The sequence below is a fragment of the Castor canadensis genome, chromosome 7, assembly GCF_047511655.1.
Source record: "Castor canadensis chromosome 7, mCasCan1.hap1v2, whole genome shotgun sequence".
Lineage (NCBI taxonomy): Eukaryota > Metazoa > Chordata > Mammalia > Rodentia > Castoridae > Castor > Castor canadensis.
This window is the reverse complement of record NC_133392.1, coordinates 128,552,938-128,572,996: the sequence shown is the minus strand read 5'-3', so window position 1 is coordinate 128,572,996 and position 20,059 is coordinate 128,552,938. Positions and strand designations below refer to the sequence as shown.

Sequence of the window (20,059 nt, the reverse complement as noted above, 5' to 3'; positions counted from 1 at the left end):
ACATCTCAAGATGTCTATAGTCAGGTCAAGCTAAGTCTCTACACTGGGAATTAAAATGTCAGCGAGGTAGCACACCTATAATCCTGGTACTCAGGAGGCTAAGGCAGAAGGATTGTAAGTTTGAGGCCAGGCTGGGCTATATAGTGAGAGACTGTCCCCAAAACAAAAAAAAATACTACTTCCTAGAAGATCTCTTATTTAAGAAGACAGAATAAGAACAAAATATTTAAAAGTTGGTATTACTATATTTTTAGGTCTACTCATTTTTTATTAGCATACATTAATAGAACATTATCATTGTGATAATTCCATATATGTATACACCGTACTTTGAACAAGTTCAGGCCAAAAAAAAGTTAGTGAGACCCTATCTCAAGCATGGTGGCATATACCTGTCCATCCTAGCTTGGGAGGCCATAGGTAGGAAGATCTCAGCCTGAAGCAGTCCCTAGGCAAATATTTGAGATCCTACCTCAAAAATAATGAAAGTAAAACAGTTTGGGGGCGTGGGTCAAGCAGCACAGTGCCTGCCTAGCAAGTGCGAGGCCCTGAATTCAAAACCCCAGTACTGCTAATCAGTCAATAAAATTGAAGTTATCTATGCACATAAAGAACCAAATAATTTCCTAATGTTTATGATAAAAATGTTCTGTTGCCTACTCCTGCTCCTAGCTATTTTCTATTTCCCAGAAGCACCCACTTTTAATTCTTTTAGCAGATCCACTTAGAATTTATATTCACTACCAACATACTTATATTGACATTTCTTTTTTTTTTTTTTTTCACTTCAAGAATCACTTGTTGATTTCCCACTGGAGAAGATAGGATTTCATTTTCTTTTATCACCAATCCTACCATATACAACCATACTTCCTGTACATTCTATCTTCACAATAACTGGTTTCATTATTTTGGTTAATTCAATAATCAATGCTTAAGTTATTATGGTATCAGCTCCAGGTATTAGCTACTCTAGAAGAGGAAGATTTGCCTGTCTTTTATCCCCTCATGCTTCTAATACACTAACCCCTCCCCATTCCAAAGTAATTATTATCATTACTTTGCTTGGATCGAGTTAGTGATTGATTATGAATATACAAACATTGGTTAGTTATAGCTGAGCCATTCAGTAACCAATGATTAATTTTCCCCTGCATTTTGGTTGTTTGCCTTGGTGTTAATAATTGTCTTGTTGTTTCCTAGTTTTCTAAGGCACTTATCAATAATTCAATTCCAAATTAACCACTAAATGCACAAAACTCCTTTCAAAATGTTGAGACACATCAAGTATTCTGATCAGAGGAAATATAATGATCTTACTGGGCATGATGGTACATGCCTGTAATCCTAGCACCTGGGAGGCTGAGGCAGGAGCATTGTGAATTCAAAGCTAGATTGGGAGGGAGGAAAGAAGGGAGGAAGAAAATGTCTGAAAAGTTCTTAATCTGGTTTCATTTTTTTTTTTTTTGGTGGGACTGGAGTTTGAACTCAGGGCTTCACGCTTGCAAAGCAGGTACTCTACTGCTTGAGTCAAACCTCTAGTCCATTTTGCTGTGGTTATTTTGGAGATGGGGGTCTCATGAACCATTTGCCTGGGCTGGCCTTGAACCATGATCCTCCTGATCTTAGCTTCCCAAGTAGCTAGGATTAGAGGCGTGAGACACTGATGCTTGACTGTAGTCTCATTGTTAATTTTTTTTTTTTTTCAGTACTGGGGTTTGAACTCAGGGCCTCATGCTTGCTAAGTAGGTGCTCTACCACTTGAACTACTCACCAGCCCTTGTAGTCTCATTCTTGACTGACAGTTTGACTAAATATAGATTTAAGATTTTTTTCAATTGTCTCCTCTATTTTTTTCTTAAAATTTCCAGTGTTACTGTTAAGTTATTGTAATACCTTTGTGTATGATATACCCTTCCTCTCTAGGAGCTTGTAGGAATTTTGTTATCAGAGTTATAAAATTTCACAATGTTGCTGGATGTGGTAGTGGATATCTGTAATCCCAGCACTTAGGAGGCTGAGGCAAAGATTGAGAGTTCAATGCCAGCCTAGCTTACATAGTAAGAACTTACCTCAAAAATCAGAATGAAACAAAACAAAAAATTCAGTGACAGTCTTGGTATGTTTTTTCTATCCATTCTGCTGGACATTCAGTTTCCTTTCAGTCTAGAAACCCAACTCCTTTCATTCTGAGAAATTTTTAAAATATCATTTAATTGATGATTTCTTCCTCCTTTCATTTCTGTGACCTGTCTTTGACCTCTCTGGCTACTCCTTTAATTTTTTTTCTCTATTTTCCATCAATTTTTGTGTTTTCTTTATTTGCCAAAAACTTTCTTCCAACTTTTTTTATTGAGTTTTTCATTTAAGTTTTAGCACTTTTTATTCTGTAAGTGCTCTTTTTTTTTTTTTTTTTTTTTTAAAGGTATTGGGGTTTGAACTCAGGGCCTCATTGCTAGGTAGGCACTCTATCACTTGAATTACTCAGCCAGCCCTGTTTTGGGTTAGGTATTTTCAAGATAGGGTCTTGTGAACTATTTCCCTGGGGCTGGCTTCAAACCATGATCCTCCTGATCTCTGCCTCTTGAGTAGCTAGGATAACAGGTGTGAGCCACCAGCACTTGGCCTGTAAATGCTCCTTTTTAAATACAGCATTTTGCTTTGTAGTTTATGAATGCAATATTCTCTCATCTTTCAATGAGGGTAAGGATTTTGTATTTGTTCACTGCTATTTCTCTCCCTCCTTGAACAGTGACATACAGATAGATGCTCAAATATTTGTTGAATAAATAAATCTTCCTGAAGATACAAATGCTCCCTTATTTGAAATTTTCTTCTCTCTGTATACTTTGTTTCCTTCAAGCTGATTTTACTGTTGTTGTTTATTTTCTGTTTATTTATTCTGGCTTCCAGATCTGGTAATCCTTGGTTTGCTGTCCAATTTAAGAGTAGTACAATAAACATTTGATTGGAAGAACTGAACATGTGTTGGAGCTTATCAAATTTGAATTCAAGGAATGGCTGATCTAGGAGGTGGGTTATCCTTGGGGCAGTCCCTTATGTTTATATCTTTAGGTCTTTCCCCTTTGGTTTATCTCATACCACAGAGAAGACTCTCCTAATATCCTTGCTTGATGGATGCAGGCCTGGCTGCCAACACTTAGAACACATGTTGGAGCAGGAAGCTGACTGAGGACCTCAGAACATATATTCATTCACTTACTTCCCATTTTTTACCTGGTGCCTCCAACATCATCTATTCCTGCTACCCCAGTCCAAAGATCCTCTGGATCATGTTCAGAAAGTAAGTCTCCAGTTTCTTGCTAAAGTTGTGAGGTATGGGGAAGGAAATTTGAGGATCTAACTACTTTTTGGACAAATTCTGAAGTAATCCTGTTTTTAGCTTCACTTCTAGATACACTTGGTGCTACTGAGTCTTCACTCTTTTAAGAGTCTTATAGCCAGGTGCCAGTGGCTTACATCTGTAATCCTAGCTGCTCAGGAGGCAAAGATAAGAGGATTAGAATTTGAAATCAACTCTAGGCAAATAATTTGTGAGATCCTTATCTCAAAAAAAACCCATCACAAAAAAGTGCTGGTGGAGTGACTCAAGGTGAAAAAAAAAAAAAAAGAGTTCTATAGTGCATATTGGTTTGAATCTCAGCTTTTTTTCATTATTGGCTTAGCATTCAGCTGTCTCAGGTATGCTAACCTGTCCTTCCAAATTGTTATTATTGTCTCTTTCCTTTCTTTAGTCTTCAGGATTTATACCTTTCTGAAATCCCTTTGTTGTTGTTTTAGTGGGGTTTCAGGAATCATCTAGTTCTTCTATCTTTATATTAAACTCTTTAAATAAATGAACTTACTTTACCAAGATGTCCTCATATCTTCAAATATACATTTGAGTCACATGTTCAGTTCTCTATTTCAGACACCTTAATTAGATTGAATCATTTTTGATTTGCCATTTCATTTTCAGTAGTGTTTATTCTGTTCTTTGCTATTTTTAAATTTTCTGATTAATTTCATAATTAAGTAATTTGGTGCTTGATCTGTTTTTTAGTTCTATCATATCCTCTCTTATCCCATGTTGTTGTTATTTTATCACCTGATCACTGAACTCTTATTTATTAAATTTAAGGTTTTATTTATTTGGGTTTTTTTTTGGTTTTTTTTTTTTTGGGTGGGATGGAGTTTGAATTCAGTACCTCAGGCTTGCAAAGCAGGTGCTCTACCACATGAGTTACATCTCCAGTCCATTTTGCTCTGGTTATTTTTGGAGATGGGGACTTATGAACTATTTCCCCAGGCTGGGCTCAAACCTTGATCTTCCCGATGTCAGCTGCCCAAGTAGCTAGGATTACAGATGTAAGCCACGGGTACCTGGCTCTAAGTTTATGTTTTAATGAGTTGTTCTATAGTTATAAGGAAATTCCTCCCTCCCTTCCTCTCTTCCTTTCCTCCTTCCTTCTCCAAAACTATATACTCTAAAATATGTCTCCTATCTCTGTCAACCTGGATAGCAGAGGCAAAAAGTAGGATATTTCTTTTTCCAATTTTCTCCTCTCCAATTCATTTTACCCAGGCTTCAAACATTCACTTAGTATTCTTAAGTACTTGCATCAGGCAGAAATTTCTAAGGATGGTGGCTTTTGATGGAAAATCCATGCTGGGTAAGCAGTCAGTAATGCTAACAGAAGAAAACATGACTGTAGAGCCTTTGTATTAAAGGGAGGTTCTCAATGAGACAGTACTACACATCTATTAAAAAGGTTACTTTCAAAAAGAAGAAAACAGCAAATATTGGCAAGGAAGTGGAGAAACTGGAATCCTTATGTGCTGTTGGTCAGAATGTAAAACTGTACAACTATTATGGAAAACAGTATGGAAATTTCTCAAAAAACAGAAAATAGAACTACTATATAATTCGGCAATCCCACTTCTGGGTATGCATCTAAAGGAATTGAAAGCAAGATGTTGAAGAGATATCTGCATATGTATGTTCACAGTAGCACTACACATAACAGTCAAAAGGTGGGATGAACCCAGGTGTCTACCAATGGATGAACAGATAAGCAAAATGTGATATATACCTACAATGGATTATCATTCAGCATTAAATAGGAAATTCTGTTGTATGTTACAACAAGATGAATCTTAAGGAAATTATACTAAGTGAAATAAATCAATCACAAGAAGAAAAAGTATAATTCCACTTATATAAGGTATCTAACATAGCAAATTAACAGAAACAGAATTGTGGTTGCCAGTGTCTTATGGGGAGGAGGGAATGATGAATTGTTGTTTAGTGGTAGTTTCATATTTGCAAGATGAAAAAAGGTCAGGAGATCCGTTTCCTAATAATGTGAATATATTTACCACTACTGAGCTATTCACTTAAAAATTGTTAAGATGGTAAATTTTAGCACATTTTTTTTTTTTTAAAGGAAGTTCTACAACATTGCTAGAAAGATAGTCCTGTTTTCCTCACAACTATTTTGTTCTACTCCTAGGCAGGATTTGGTGCTACCTTGGCAAGAAAAGACAAAGGGAAAACTAAGCTCATGCAGTGAAGAAAAGCCTTCATCTTGTTTCATGGGAAAAACATTCACATACTTTTGTCGATTTCACACAGTATAATCTAGTTTTAATTCCCTTTCCCATGGTGGGTGGTTTTATTTTGTTTTAAGACAAGGAGAACTGCCAAGAAGAGAATCCCTAGGGCTTACTTCTGCAGGATGGATCCCTTAATGATCAGCTCTTCATCCAAGTCTGCTTCATTAGCCATAAAGAGCAGCCTCTTTCCTGTGCTGTCCACTCCAATGAAGTCACGCTGCTCCACTGAATCATACAAAAGAAAGAAAATCAAATAAAGCCATTTGCCCCACTTGCATGACTAAGTTAGGGGACAGAGTACCTCCTCACTATTGCTCCTGGAATCAAACAGAGGACCAAGATGGGAGTATAATGAGTATCATGTAACATATACCACACTGTTTAAAACATGAACAATTTTTTTGTGTTGCTTTAAAGGATATTATTATATTAACTAGTACAGTTAGAATAAGGTATATAAAGTACTGTACCAATGTAATTTTCTATTTATGCATTTAAAGGCAAAGGGGAATCAGTCTCAACTTATTTTCAAATAATTCCAAAAAATATATAATTTTATATATAATATATTGTCTGTGCATTATGTATATGGAACTATATTTTATAAAGACAGAGAAAGTAATGGAGCAAATATTAAAATTTGGGGAATGTGGATAAAGGATATATAAATTCTCTGTACTGTTCTTATAAACATTCCATAAACATGAAACTACTTCAAAAGTTAAAAGAGCTGAAGCCAGACGTGATGGTGCATGCCTGTAATCGCAGCTACTCTGGAGCCAGAGGCAGGAGGATCACAGGTTTGAGACCAGCCTGGGCAAAGGTAGTGGTGAAACCCTGTCTCAAAAACAAAATAAAAACAAAAGGGCCGGGGCATAATTCAAGTGGTACAGTGCTTGCCTACCATATGCAAGAGCCTCAGTTCAAGTTCTGGCATGGTAATCAATCAATCAATCAATCAATGAATAAATAAAAATAAAGTAAAAAGAACTGGGTATGGTGGTGTATAATCCTAAGCATTCAGAAGGCGGAAGGCAGGAAGATTGCAAGTTGGCAGTAGCCTGGACTACTTAACAAAACCCTATCTCAAAAAAAAAAAAATTACAAATAAAAAAATTAGAAGTTAAGGGGGCTGGAGGTATGATTCAGTGGTATAGCACTTGTCTAGCATGCATGAAGTTCTGGGTTTGATCCCCAGCCTTGAGGAGGAGGAGGGAGGAAAGAAGGCAGTCAAGATACCATTTAGTCACTTAAGTAGATGACTTACAAACCCAAAGCAAGGAATTCTCTCTTTACAAACAATAACTTAGGTCATAATAAACTTGGTTTGTTTATTGTGCAAGTGGGAATATTATTATTTAAGGTCATCCATATTCAGTCAACATTAATTACTGTTTACTATGTACTAGATTTTATGCTATATATGGGGCATTCAAAAAAGAAGTGCAGTCGAGTGCTGGTTGCTCATGCCTGAATTCTTAGGAGGCAGAGATCAGGAGGATCGTGGTTCAAAGTCAGCCCAGACAAATAGTTCATGAGACCCTATCTCAAAAAAACCCATCACACAAAAGGGCTGCTGGAGTGGCTCAAGATGTAGGCCCTGAGTTCAAGCCCCAGTACTGCAAAAAAAAAAAAAAAGTGCAGACTAGGTATAGAGAGTTCTCTGGCAGACAGTGACCTTATAGGCTGCCATAACATTGATATTTTCTGTGTTATATTTCCCCCCCAACTGGATTACAAACTCTTCAAAGGTAGGCTTATAATTGTTTTATATTTCTTGTCTTGTACAATGTTGGACACTTACTATGAGCCACTAACATCTATACAGTGTCTATATCTTACAAAAGTATGTTTACATAGAGGCAGCACAGCATATGATTAAGAACAAAGCTTCTGAAGCTAAACCACCTGGGTATGAATCTCAGCTCAGTCACTTGCTAGCTTATGTCTAAGTAAATTACTCTCTGTTCTTCAGTGTCATGTGTAAAATGGGGACAGTAGTGGCTATCTTACAGATTTTTATGAGGATTAAATGAGTTAATATTTATAAATAATTTATAATAGTGTTAACTATAAACTAAACATTTGGTTATTAAATAAAATATCAAATAAAATGTTTAAGTTAAAAAATGAAAAAAATATACTCCCACAACAATCAAAGCAAGATCTTAACACTTTACAGAGGAGAAATTAAAATTGTAGTTCAACGAAGAATGTTATCTGTAGAGATGAATTTGTCCACTTTTTTTTTTTTTTAAAAGGAAAGGTCTCACTATGTAGCCCAGGCTTGTCTTGAACTCAGAATGAAGCCCAAGCCTGGCCTCAAAACAATAGTTCTATAGCAGATAAACTAACTCAGGAGAGGTACCTTCAGGAATTTGAAATTGGGACTAGATGTATGATTCAAGTGGTACAGCACTTACCTAACAAGCATAAAACCCTGAATTCAAAATCCCAATACTGTAAAAAAGAAAAAAGAATTTGAAAATTAAAGGAACACCTAATGTGATACAATGTAAGAGAAAATTGACACAACTGAGCTGAGTTTAAATTAGTGATAAATACACAGAAAACAAGCAAAAAAATCAAGACGGTGAGGAATGATGGCTTAAACTGTAATCTTACTATTTAGGGGGCAGAGACAGGGAGGATTGTGGTTCAAGGCCAGCCTGGGCAAAAATTTCACGATACCCTATCTCAACCAATGGCTAGGTGTAGTGGCAAATGCCTATTATTCAAGCTACAGGGGAAGCACAAATAGGAGGACTGTGGTCCAGGCTAGCATGAGCATAAAGTGAGACCCTATATCAAAAATAATCAAATCAGGCTGGGTACTGGTGGCTCATACCTGTAATCCTAGCTACTCATGAGGCAGAGATCAAGAGGATCATGATTTGAAGCCAGCCCAGGGAAATAGTTCATGAGACCCTACCTCAGAAAACCCTTCACAAAAATAGGGCTGGTGCAGTGGCTCAAGGTGAAGGCCCTGAGTTCAAGCCCCAGTACCACAAAAAAAAAAAAAAAAAGTCAAATAAGCTCAGGCGCCAGCGGCTCATCCCTTCAATCCTAGCTACTTGGGAGGCAGAGATCAGGGGGATCACTGTTTGAAGCCAGCCCAGGGAAATAGTTCATGAGACCCTATATTGAAAATATTCAACACAAAAAAGGGCTGGCGAAGAGGCTCAAGCACATGCCTAGTAAGCATGAGCCCCTGAATTCAAACCCCAGTACCAAATCAAAACCAAAATCAAACCAAATCAAAAAGAGCTAGGGGTGTGGCTGAGGTGGTAAAGTGCCTTAAATTCAAATCTGGCTAGGAACTGTCAATAAATAAATGAATAAACAAACAAAACAAGGGAGTGGGATAGGGAATGGGGATTGAGAGGACGAAATAGAACAGCAGAAGTCCAAGCAGGAATAGATTTCTTTTGCAGTACAATTTTGAGAGAAACAAAGGAAGACAAAGTGAAAGAAATACAGGTTTAGAACTGCTTGGGGACATCTGTCAGGTCAGAGTGAGCTAAGCTGATTGAGAGTTAACAGCATGTGAACTTTCACTGCTGGTTTTGAAGCACACTAGTATGTACTGATTCTCGTGTGGACCTAGGCTATATACCTTTGAGAACTGGAGAGAAATTTGCGAAATATTATAAAGAACTGGAATGGCTTATAATAGAAGTTTCTCAGAACTTATTTTTATTTCAAATATTCTAAGAGACAAAATGAGACTACAGAGATAAGAGTCAATAATTATCTATGACATAAAATCATAATAGAATTTAACATTTGCACAGAGAATGTACATAAAAAGTCCTTTAGTAAACAGATTACCTGTAATAAATTAAAATATACTATCTTTTCACTGAAACTGAAAAAGAAGGAAATCTTTAAATATTTTTACAGATCATTATAAATTTAAGATATATTTATGTATATACAGCATCTTTGGTATTCTCCTTAAATGTATTTTCTCTACCATTTGAATTTTGTGAATGCAAAAATTTACAAATATAAGACTTTCATAAGTTCTCTCAAGATCACAGTCTCTAATCCAATTTTCTTTACCAGGTTTCACGTTTCTCAAAATGCCCCAAGACTGCATAGTGTATCAAAAAACACTTGTCTCTGAGAGAAAGGATATTGTGGGGTCTGTTTTGCTTTGCTTTACTTATTTAGTCTTCGTGCCTAGTTCAGGGCTTAGCATAATATATGCTTAGTAATTGTATTAGACTGATCTTTTGACTTGTTTACTCCAAGTAGTATTAACAGTGGAATAGTAGAACAATGGTGCTGCATCGTGACTACAGTTAATAATAACGTATTGCATATTTTGAAATTGCAATCAGGTGTGGTGGCACATGCCTGAACTCCCAAGATGTGGAGGCTGAGGCAGGACTGTGAGTTGGAGGTCAGCTAGGCTACACAGTGAGACAATATCTCAAAAAAAGAAAAACTAAAGGGATAGGGATGTGGCCCAATGTGACTCAAGTGGGACAGTAACTGCTAACAAGCTCCCCCCACCAAAAAAAAAAAAGGTTGGGTGTGGTGGCTCACTTCTATAATCTTAGCAACTTGGAAGCAGAAATCTGGGAGGATCACTGTTTGAGGCCAGCCTGGGCAGAAAGTTAGTAAGACCCCATCTCAACAAACATGCCAGGCGTGGTGGTATACATTGGTAATCCTAGCTATGCAGGAGGCATAAGGCAGAAGGACTGAGGTCCATGGCTGGCCTGGCAAAAAGCACAAGATCCTGTCTGCACTCAAATGCTCTGTCCTTCAGCTGTACCCCCTCTACAAGACCCTATCTGAAAACAGGGCCCGGGAATGTGGCTCAAGTAGAGCACTCGCCTATCAAGTGCAAGGCCCTGAGTTTAAATCCCAGTACCACCAAAAATATATACATATATAGATAGATTTTTATCATTTTCACAGCAAAAAAATGATAAATTGGTGGGAAGGTGATAAATAGGTCAATCAGCTTTAATAAATCTAGAATGTATTCATAGATCAAAACATCACATTGTACCCCATAAGTATGCTTATTACATTAGTTATTATTTGTCAAATTAAAAATGTTGGAACAGCCAGGCACTGGTAGCTCATCCCTACAATTCTAGTTACTTGGGAGGCTGAAACTGGGAGGATCTTGGTTTGAGGTCAGCCTGGGCAAACAGTTTGTAAAACCCTATATCCAAAATGGACTGGAGGTGTGGCTCAGGCAGATTCATGCTTTGCAAGTGTGAAGCCCTGAGTTTGAACCTCAGTCTCACACAAAAAAAATGTTGAAACCACTTCTAAACATACATTAATAGAAAATGTAATGCTAGTCTGCTCGATCCATTGCTAACATCTCTCTCTATATACATATATATATATATTTTTTGGTAGTTCTAGGGTTTGAACTCAGGGCTTCAGGCTTGCTAGGCAGGCATTTTACAACTAAAGCCACTCTGCCAACCCTAAACTCATCGTCTCTTATAACACCTATTCATGAGTCCAACTAGAGCTCAGATTCATATCTTTAGGATTTTGAATAGCTTGGATTGAGGTCCACCTTCATTTACATGGGTACAATAAGCCACCTTCATACTCAGGTCACTCAATAGTATCTACTGATTGTTCACCATAGGCTAAAACTGGATCAGGTATTGGGGATAAAACAAAACAAAAAAACACCAGATATTTTCCCTGCCCTCATGGATCGTGTAGTATAATAAAGGAAACAGTATATAAGAGAATGGACTTGGGCTGGGGGTGTAGCTCAAGTGGTAGAGCACCTGCCTTGCAAGCATGAAGCCCAGAGTTCAAACCCCAGTACTGTCAAAATAGAGTGAATAAGAGTGAGAGAGGGGGAAAGTGAGAAAGGGAGAGGAGGAAGGTGGGGGGGGGAAGGAGAGGAAGGGAGAGGGAGAGGGAGCGAGCAAGAGTGCAGGTTGCTACATGTAAGCAAAATATATATATTATATATATATATATATATAATATATAATTTTTGTATTATTTGGAAAAATGACATAATTTTATATTAGAAGTTCAGAGAAGGCCTCTCTAAGAAAATAACTTGAAGGTTAAACTAGATTTAGAGTGTATGTGTTGGTATAAGAAAGAATATTGGAGAACATTTTGGAGAAAAAGACCTGTAGCAGTATTCACATCTCCCACAAATCTTTTGAAGAAAAGCAGTCAGTAAAGGGGAGAAAAGTGGCTCCTGAAGCAAACAGCCCCTAGCCATTCTCCTGAAAGTCAATGAGGACACCATTTGGGAAACTTGAACCTAAAGGACCCAGATTATTAAACAATATATAAGAAACCTAAATTGCTGGCTGTTCTGACATACAATAGCAGCTAAGAGGCAATTCAAATAAACAACCTGAAAAATTCAAGATTTTTTTTTAAATGTTTACCCTTGAAATGCCAATTAAAGTTCCATTATTTAGGTAAACCTTAGTCTTCAAAGGAAACAAAGTGTTGATAATGGGGAGTTCAAAATTTCATGTTAAAACCAAGCAAACCAAAACACTTCAACAAGTGCTGGGGGTGAAATTCAAACTCTTTGTTTTGATCCCTGAATGTCTCCAGTCCCATCTGTTTTTCTTGCCCTTTACATTCACATTCCAGCCATGGCAAGTAACCACCATATATACATTTCAAAGAGGATAAGGGAACCAGTTTAAAGAAACTTTCACTGGCCAAACTATGATAATTTAAGCAACACTTTTAAAACTTTTTTTGTGTGCTGGGGACTGAACCCAGGCCTCACACCAGAGTTTTACCACTGAGCTGCATCCCCATTCCCATCAAAACATTTTAAAAAATGGGTGGATAGATACATAATAGTTACAGTTAATGTAATTAGAGTCAATGAAAAGCTAAGCATTTATAATGATACTTAAAGAGATAAAACCAACTATGGATCCTCCCCAAAAACCACAATTAAATGTGAGCTGATTTCCCATTAAAAAACCCCTAATATGAAATGTATTAAAAATTTCTAATGAAAGAATAATAATATAGGATATTTGATTTTTAAAAAAATTGTTATAAGGAAACAAAAACATCATTATAATATATATTTGTTTACAAAGTTTAGAAAGGTAGTTGTTTCTATCTTTATAAGTAGAAAAGGATGAATATAGGAAGTTATAAGTAAACCAAACCTTGCAAAAGTAGAAACTATCAAGAATAAGAGCTGGGAGAGGTTTCTCAAGCCTATAATACTAGCTAGTTTGGAGGCTGAGACTGGGGGATCATGGTTCAAGGCCATCCAGGGAAAAAGTTTGTGAGACCCCCATCTCAATCAATGGCTGGCAAGGTGGCACACACCTGTCACCCCAGCTATATGGGGAAGCACAAATAGGAGGATGGTGTCCAGGCTGCTCAGGCATAAAGTGAGACCCTATCTCAAAACAACCAGCACAAAAAGCTCATGGAGTGGCAAGGCTACCTAGGAAGCATGAGGCCCAGAGTTCAACCCCGCAGTACTAAAAAAAGAAAGAAAGAAAGAAAGAACAAGAGTATTGATCAGTATGAGTATCATCTGTACCAGTGACCTGGTATAAAAAAAGTAACTAGAAATAAGAGTAATTGTTATGGTCAAAATTATAAGTTATAGAAATACCCTAAAAAGGAGAGACCTAAGCCAGGTGTGTTGGTACACATCAGTAATCACAGCACTCCAGAGACTAAGGTAAAAGGATTATGAATTGGAGGCCAGCCTAGGCTACATAGTGAGACCCTGTCTCAAAAAAAAAAAAAAAAAAAAACCAAAAAAACAACAAGGAAAAAAAGAAAAGGAGAGCTAAAAATATAAACTAGATAACTTAAATCTAAGAATGAAAGCACTAAGTGGCTCTATTAATAATAGTAAGTTATTAATAAACAATGCATAGCTTCTGGCAATTATAATAGACTATACCAATACATAATAATGAAAGAATAATTGGCTACATATACTGGCTAAGCAAAACCTAAAGAATACATCATTGCAAGGAAAAACATCACTCCAGGAAAAACTAAAATTCATAAAAAATGTGGTAGTCTTTTTTTTTTTTTTTTTAAGATTAGTACTGGGGATCAAAAGGAGGCCTCACACTCACACTGAGTCACATCTCCAGTTCAAAAGTGTGGTCTTAAAAAGCTTTTTAGTTATAAATTCAGTTATAAAAAATCGCCCAGACACAGAGTCAGTTCAGGTCTGAAATACTCTGGGAAAAACAATTAGGTGCCATGTTTCAGTCAAAAATCAGTAAGTCAAAACTCCCAATTCTCTAATCTTGATTGGACTAGCATGTTACTCCTTTTCTTTGTGGTTTGATAAGAGTACTAAAATTCTATGAAGACTAAAAAACAAAAAGCTACTACTGCAATCCTAGAAAAACATCAAAATAACTGTAATTCCAGGCTAGGCTAGGCACGGTAGTTCTCGCCTGTCATCTCAGCTACACAGGAAGCACAAATAGGAAAATTGAGGTCCAGGCCAGCCCAGGCATAAAGTGAGACCCTATCTCAAAAAAACCAATGCAGAAAGGGTTGGTGGACTGGCTCAAAGTGTTAGAGGGCCTTACCAAGCAAGAGCAAAGTCTTGAGTTCAACCCTAGTACTATATATATGTGTGTGTGTGTATGTATAATTCTAGAAGATAAGCATAAGTATTAAGTGTCATGTTTATTGACTACTTTAAGGCAACCAAGGCATTCAAAAGAAGCAAATATATTAAATTTGTAATGGTAATTTCGATTGCCTTAAAGTTATCTAATCAAATTTGTAATCAAAATTTAAATATTTTTTTAAAATTTGATTTTAAATCAAATATTTTGTTTCTGAGATATAGTTGGCCTTCTGTATCTTTCAGTTCCATATCCAGGGGTTCAACAGCACAGATTAAAAATATTTTGAAAACCAAAGAGATAAGAAGTATATAAAATAAAGAAAAAAAGAAAAAAATGGGGTCTGTACAGAGCATGTACAGACTTTTTTCCTTATTATTCTTTCCTAAAAAAAAAAAAGAGTATAACAACTATTTATACAATATTTATATTGTATTAGGCATTACAGGTAATCTAAAGATGATTTAAAGCATATGGAAGATGTGCATAAGTTATATGCAAATACTACACCACTTTATATAACAGAATATGCACCCAGATTTTGCATTGTGTGTACATACTGCAGTGTGTTTGTGTGTGTGTGTGTGAACATGCACATGCACAAATGCAAATAAGCACTCATGTGCGTGCATCCATGGGTCCTAGCATCAATCCCCACAGATACTGAGGACAAGTGTGTATGTATTCCATTACTCAAGTCTTAACTAGAGTACAAATAGCTCTGAATTCGCTCCATATACAAAATAATATTACAGAATTTAATTAATAGTACAGCATTTTCAAGTCAGGGACTGTGTCTTATTTGACTTTATGTCATCAACTCCCAGTACATTATCTATAGTGCATAGCAGGTTCCCAGTAAATGTTTGTTAAGTGAAAGCATGAATAATAATAATACTTATGGGGGATTAGGGGAAAGGTGGCCCAAATAATGTATACACACATATGTAAACGTAAAAATCATAAAATGAAAAAAATAGTAATAATACTTACAAACTCAAAAAACAAATAGCTCAAACTCAAATCTTCCTTACCTGTTTTTTTTTTCCCCTTTTGACCTGGAACTGGTTCTAAGCTATCTTGGCCTTTTCTCATTAACATAGCAAGTGATGCATCATAAGCTCTGAATAGGTCCACAACCTCATGCAAGGCAACATCTGTTATAAGATCACAGCTCAGTACCAGCACATCTGTCTGCCAAATGAAGAAGGAAAAAGTCAGCATCACAAAAGACAGTAGATCACACAAATCATCACAAGATAAACACATAATGGCTTAGAAGCACACAAACCAGAAAATCTTTTCAAACCTTTTCTATAGCAAAATAAACGGGGTTGCCTTAATGGAACTGTTCTGGGGAGGGCCTGAGATCTCTGCTGCCCCCTTGTGAGCCTTAACTGGGCAGTCCTGAGATACCTCTGGCACCCAGATCTCAAAGGAACAGTCTGAAAATCACCACAGCATCTATTTCTGTAACTTTGGAATAAATTATCTTTATAGAACAATCATTTTACTACCAGGAAATAACAAGATGAATGTAATGTAATACCTCATTCTTTGATAACTTATATTCTGGGTAGTAAACAATTACAATACAACCTTGGGTTTATACAAAGCACTCATTTAATCTTATAATGATACTAGATGAATTATATATTATTAATGTTATTAGTCTCTGTTTTTCATTTGAGACAGTTTCTCTATGGTCTCAAACTTGCAATCCTCCTGCTTCAGCCTCCCCAGTGTTGGGATTACAGGTGAGTACCACTATGCTCAGTTTATTAGTCACCTTTTTATGAGAAAAATGAGGCCTACAAAATTAGAGATAAGGGCAAAATAGTTTCTGCTGGGTATTGAGGGGGTGCGGGGGAGAGGGAGGGGGCGGAGTGGGTGGTAAGGGAGGAGGTGGGGTCAGGGGGGAGAAATGAACCAAGCCTGTATGCACATATGAATAATAAAAGAAAAAAAAAAAAGAAAAATGAGGCCTATTACTATAGTGCCTGGTACATAGTAGGCATTTAATAACTGGTGAATGAGGCATTGGGGGTATGTATATCTTAGTGTTAAAGCATGTGCTTAGCATGTGTGAGGCCTTGGATTTAATCCCCAGCACCAAAACAAACAAACAAAATGATGAGTAAGTAAATAAACCAGTGAAAAGAAAAGATTTTCTCATAATGATGGATTTTCTGATTATAATTCTAATAATTCAAATTAATTACAATAAAAGCTAATAATGGTAATTAATGTTTTCTGAATGAATGTTTACTACTAACCAGGAATTGTGATGACTTTACATGTACTTTCCTATCTTTGCAACAACTCTTTGCAGTAAGAGCTATTATTAGTAGTACTTTAGAGATAAAGAAATAGGTTTACAGTTGTTATATAACTAAAATCTAACAACTATAAGTGGCTACTTAGTAACTATATAACTAATAACTTAGATGATTGCTGAGTTGTGGCCCAAGTGGTAGAGCACCTGCTTAGCAAGTATGAGTCCTGAGTTCAAACCCCAGTACCACCAAGAGGAAAAAAAATTGTATTACTGAATAATGTTCCAAAAAATATGGCTTTGCTAGTTTGAAGACCTATTTAAGAGAAGTGTAGTATACAATGTCTTATATACTATTAATTTAGTATGAAGTTTAGGGATCTAGCTCAGTTACCACTTGCCCAACATACACAGGGCCCTAGATTCGATCCTCACATTGAAACAAAGCCTGTGTAGTACCCCACATTGTGGGTATAAGGTATGAGCTAGAGTATCATATTTTAAGAATAACCTTGATAAATTCAAAAGTATAAATGAGGCTAGGTGCTGGTGGCTCACTTCTGTAATCTTAGCTACTTGGGAAACAGAGATCAGGAGGATCAGTTCAAAGCCAGCCTGAGAAAATAGTTCTCAAGACCCCCTATCTTGAAAATGCCCAACACAAAAAAAGGGTTGGTGGAGTAGCTCAAGTGGTAGAGTGCCTGCCTAGCAAGCATGAGGCTCTGAGTTCAAGCCACAGTGCCACCAAAGAAAAAAATAAAATGAGGTTATCAAAATGGCAAGACAGCTAGAAACCACAATAATTAAAAGATCGGACTATGTTTATAGTACAGAAAAGAAAATGTAAATGCATGTGGGGGAGAGGGAAAGAATGGATAAAACAAGAAGTGAGGTTAAGGAAGAAAGAGGTAATAGTATCAGTGAGGTAACCGTTCACGCCTATAATCCCAGTACTCAGGAGGCTATGGCAAGAGAATCACAAGTTTGAGGTCAGTCTGGCCTTGTTCCCACCTGCCTGCCCCATGAAATAAAAAAGAAAAAGGAGATAGTACTTTTCAAATACTTGACAATCTGAAGGAAGAACCAATTTTTACCTGAGTAGCTCAACAGCAAAAAATAAGATAAATAAGTTAACATAAACAGAAGTAATTTTGGTTTCTATGTTAATTTTCTGCCAATCAGAGCCAGTCGAAAAGAATAATTTTGTGTGCTTGCTTTAGCACAGAGAAGATTAACATGACCCCTGTGCAAGGATGACATGCAAATTTGTGAAGCATTCCATATTTAAAAAAAAAAAAAGAATAAGAAGAATCTTGTGCCAGGAATAAGTGGTGCAGGCCTATAATCCCAGTACTAGGGAGGTTGATACAGGAGGATCACGAATTCAAGGCCAGTCTGGGCTACATAGAGAGGCCTTTCTGAAAACAAAAACAAAAAACTGTAAGGTAATAAGTTTTCCATCATTAGAAATACTTAAGTATATATGAGTATCATTTCCAATGATTCATTTATCTAATGCGTATTAACCACTTACAGAGTGAAGCCCAATTATGGAACCTGGAGGAAACTGGGACTAGAAAGTTTTAAAGCTGAGTGGCTAAAGAGGCTACTCAACATATTTTAAACAGATTTCTACCTATACATTCTGCCATTATGTTTTTATCATAATTACAGAAAACAGAAGTCCAAAATAAATCAAGTAGGAAACAATTACTTACATTCTAATTTAGACTATACCTATGTTTCTCAGTGGCATACCTACAGTTTACCAGAGATGTCTCAGGGAACACTTGCTTCTTGTGCCCTTCCTGAGTCAACTGGGGCAGCTCTCTTATTAAAAATTGTACCTTCTAAGCTTTGGATTGGAAACCAGTTCTGGTAGTTTTAAAGTCTGAAAAACATTGGACTAAATTAGTCTAGGTTGGGGAATAAAGTGAATATCTACATTATCTACATGGAAACTTTTGTAAGTGGTTCAAATTCTTCTAAAATTTTAATTTAAAACAAGACTCCTGCTTTGGGTGAGAAAATGAATGATTTCAATTCATTCACACACACACACACACACACTTTTTTTTTGGTGGTGGTGATACTGAGGTTTGAACTCAGGGCTTTACACTTCACTCTAACACTTGAGCTATACCTCTAGCCCTTTTTTTCTCAGGTTATTTTTGAGTTAGGGTCTTGCTGTGTAGCCCAGGATGACTTAGAACCCATGATCCTCCTGCCTCAGTCTCCCGAATACTGGGATTATAGATGTGGGCCACCACACCTGACCACATTCTTTTCTTGCTTTAGTGTTGGGATTGAACTCAGGGCCTCAAACATGCTAAGCAAGCGCTCTGCCACTGAGCAATACCCTGGCCCTCAGCTCATATTCAACTAAAGCAAAGTCTTTTTGCTCAGAAAGTAACATTCAACTATCAGAATGTCTTGTCTTACTGCCTATTTCTGAATATACAATTTCTATCAGAACCATAATTTCTTTCTCTACAAATAACTTGTTTATAGTCTAAACAATTTCTTTTAAAGGTCTCTTAAAGGTAAGCAATTCAAATTTGTATGTTTTTAACTCTTCTACTTTAGGCTTTCTTCTTCCTTTTGTGCATTTTAAATGGGTTTCATTCTGACACTGTCATACATGTATGAATATACTTTGATCGTGTTCACTGCCCCCACTACCCTCTCTTGTCGACCCCTCCTCCCTCTGGTTCCCTTTGCTTTCCAAACAGCCCTCCTTCTGCTTTCATGTCTTTTGTGGTGTTGTTGTTTTTCCTCAAATCTAGATCCACATATAATAGAAAGCATGCAATATTTGTCTTTCTGAGTCTGGCTTCTTTTGCTCCAGTTTCACCCATTTTCCTACAAATGACATAATTTCATTCTTCTTTATGGCTGAATAAAACCTCACTAAGAAGGCTCTCTAACTCAGCTTCCAGATTCCACCTGAGCCCCACAGTGCTCCCTTTTGTATTTCTGTTCCCTAACTTTTAATAAACTCCATTTGCATGCATGTACCTTGCCATGGATAATTCCATGCAGGACAAAGAATTTGGAAGCCTTCTGATCAAGACTCCACCTTGCTGCAAATGTGGCAGAGACTACCAGGAGAAATGTTGCCACCACTTATGCCTACCTCCTACCTATCAGAGGGACCATAGATGAATGCCTGTGCCCCTGGAGTCTCTGGTCCCAGCAGCAGCAGTAGCAGCGGCATCCACACACCAGCAACAAAGTGGGCACAGGAGCTCACTGCCATTGTTGGAAGCCACGTGGCCTCACAGGCTAGAGGGATTAGCACAGACAAAAAGCAGTGCCAGGGCTGGGCACACTCCAAGACCCACCACCCACATGGCCCGGCTCTACAGTTGCTGTGAACACCCAGGGTAGCTAAAGGCGCCAGCTCTGGCAACCACGGTCCTGGGCCTCAGGCTGGACCATTCTTTCCTGCAGCTGCCATGCATCATCAGCCTTATTCCACTTCCTCCTCTGTCTTGCTCCCTTGCCTGTCTACCCACCATGCCTCTGCTTGCCCTGGGCACCTGGTCCCATCTCCTTGTCT

General features: G+C 37.2%; 1 protein-coding gene and 1 non-coding gene across 3 annotated transcripts in view; one reads left to right on the top strand and one right to left on the bottom strand.

Moving 5' to 3' along the window:
• Positions 1 to 20,059, bottom strand: part of Eif2b3 (eukaryotic translation initiation factor 2B subunit gamma) — a 115,430-nt gene that overhangs the window by 66,931 nt on the left and 28,440 nt on the right. For both annotated transcript variants that reach the window (XM_020183327.2, XM_020183326.2), the window contains exons 4-5: positions 15,257 to 15,416; positions 5,730 to 5,841 (exon numbers count right to left, since the gene is read on the bottom strand). In XM_020183327.2, coding sequence (XP_020038916.1) covers positions 5,730 to 5,841; positions 15,257 to 15,416 — 272 coding nt within the window. The remainder of the gene's footprint in view (positions 1 to 5,729; positions 5,842 to 15,256; positions 15,417 to 20,059) is intronic.
• LOC141425243 (U6 spliceosomal RNA) lies at positions 17,683 to 17,785 on the top strand. The gene has a single exon (XR_012450325.1). It is a non-coding gene; the product is annotated as a U6 spliceosomal RNA (small nuclear RNA).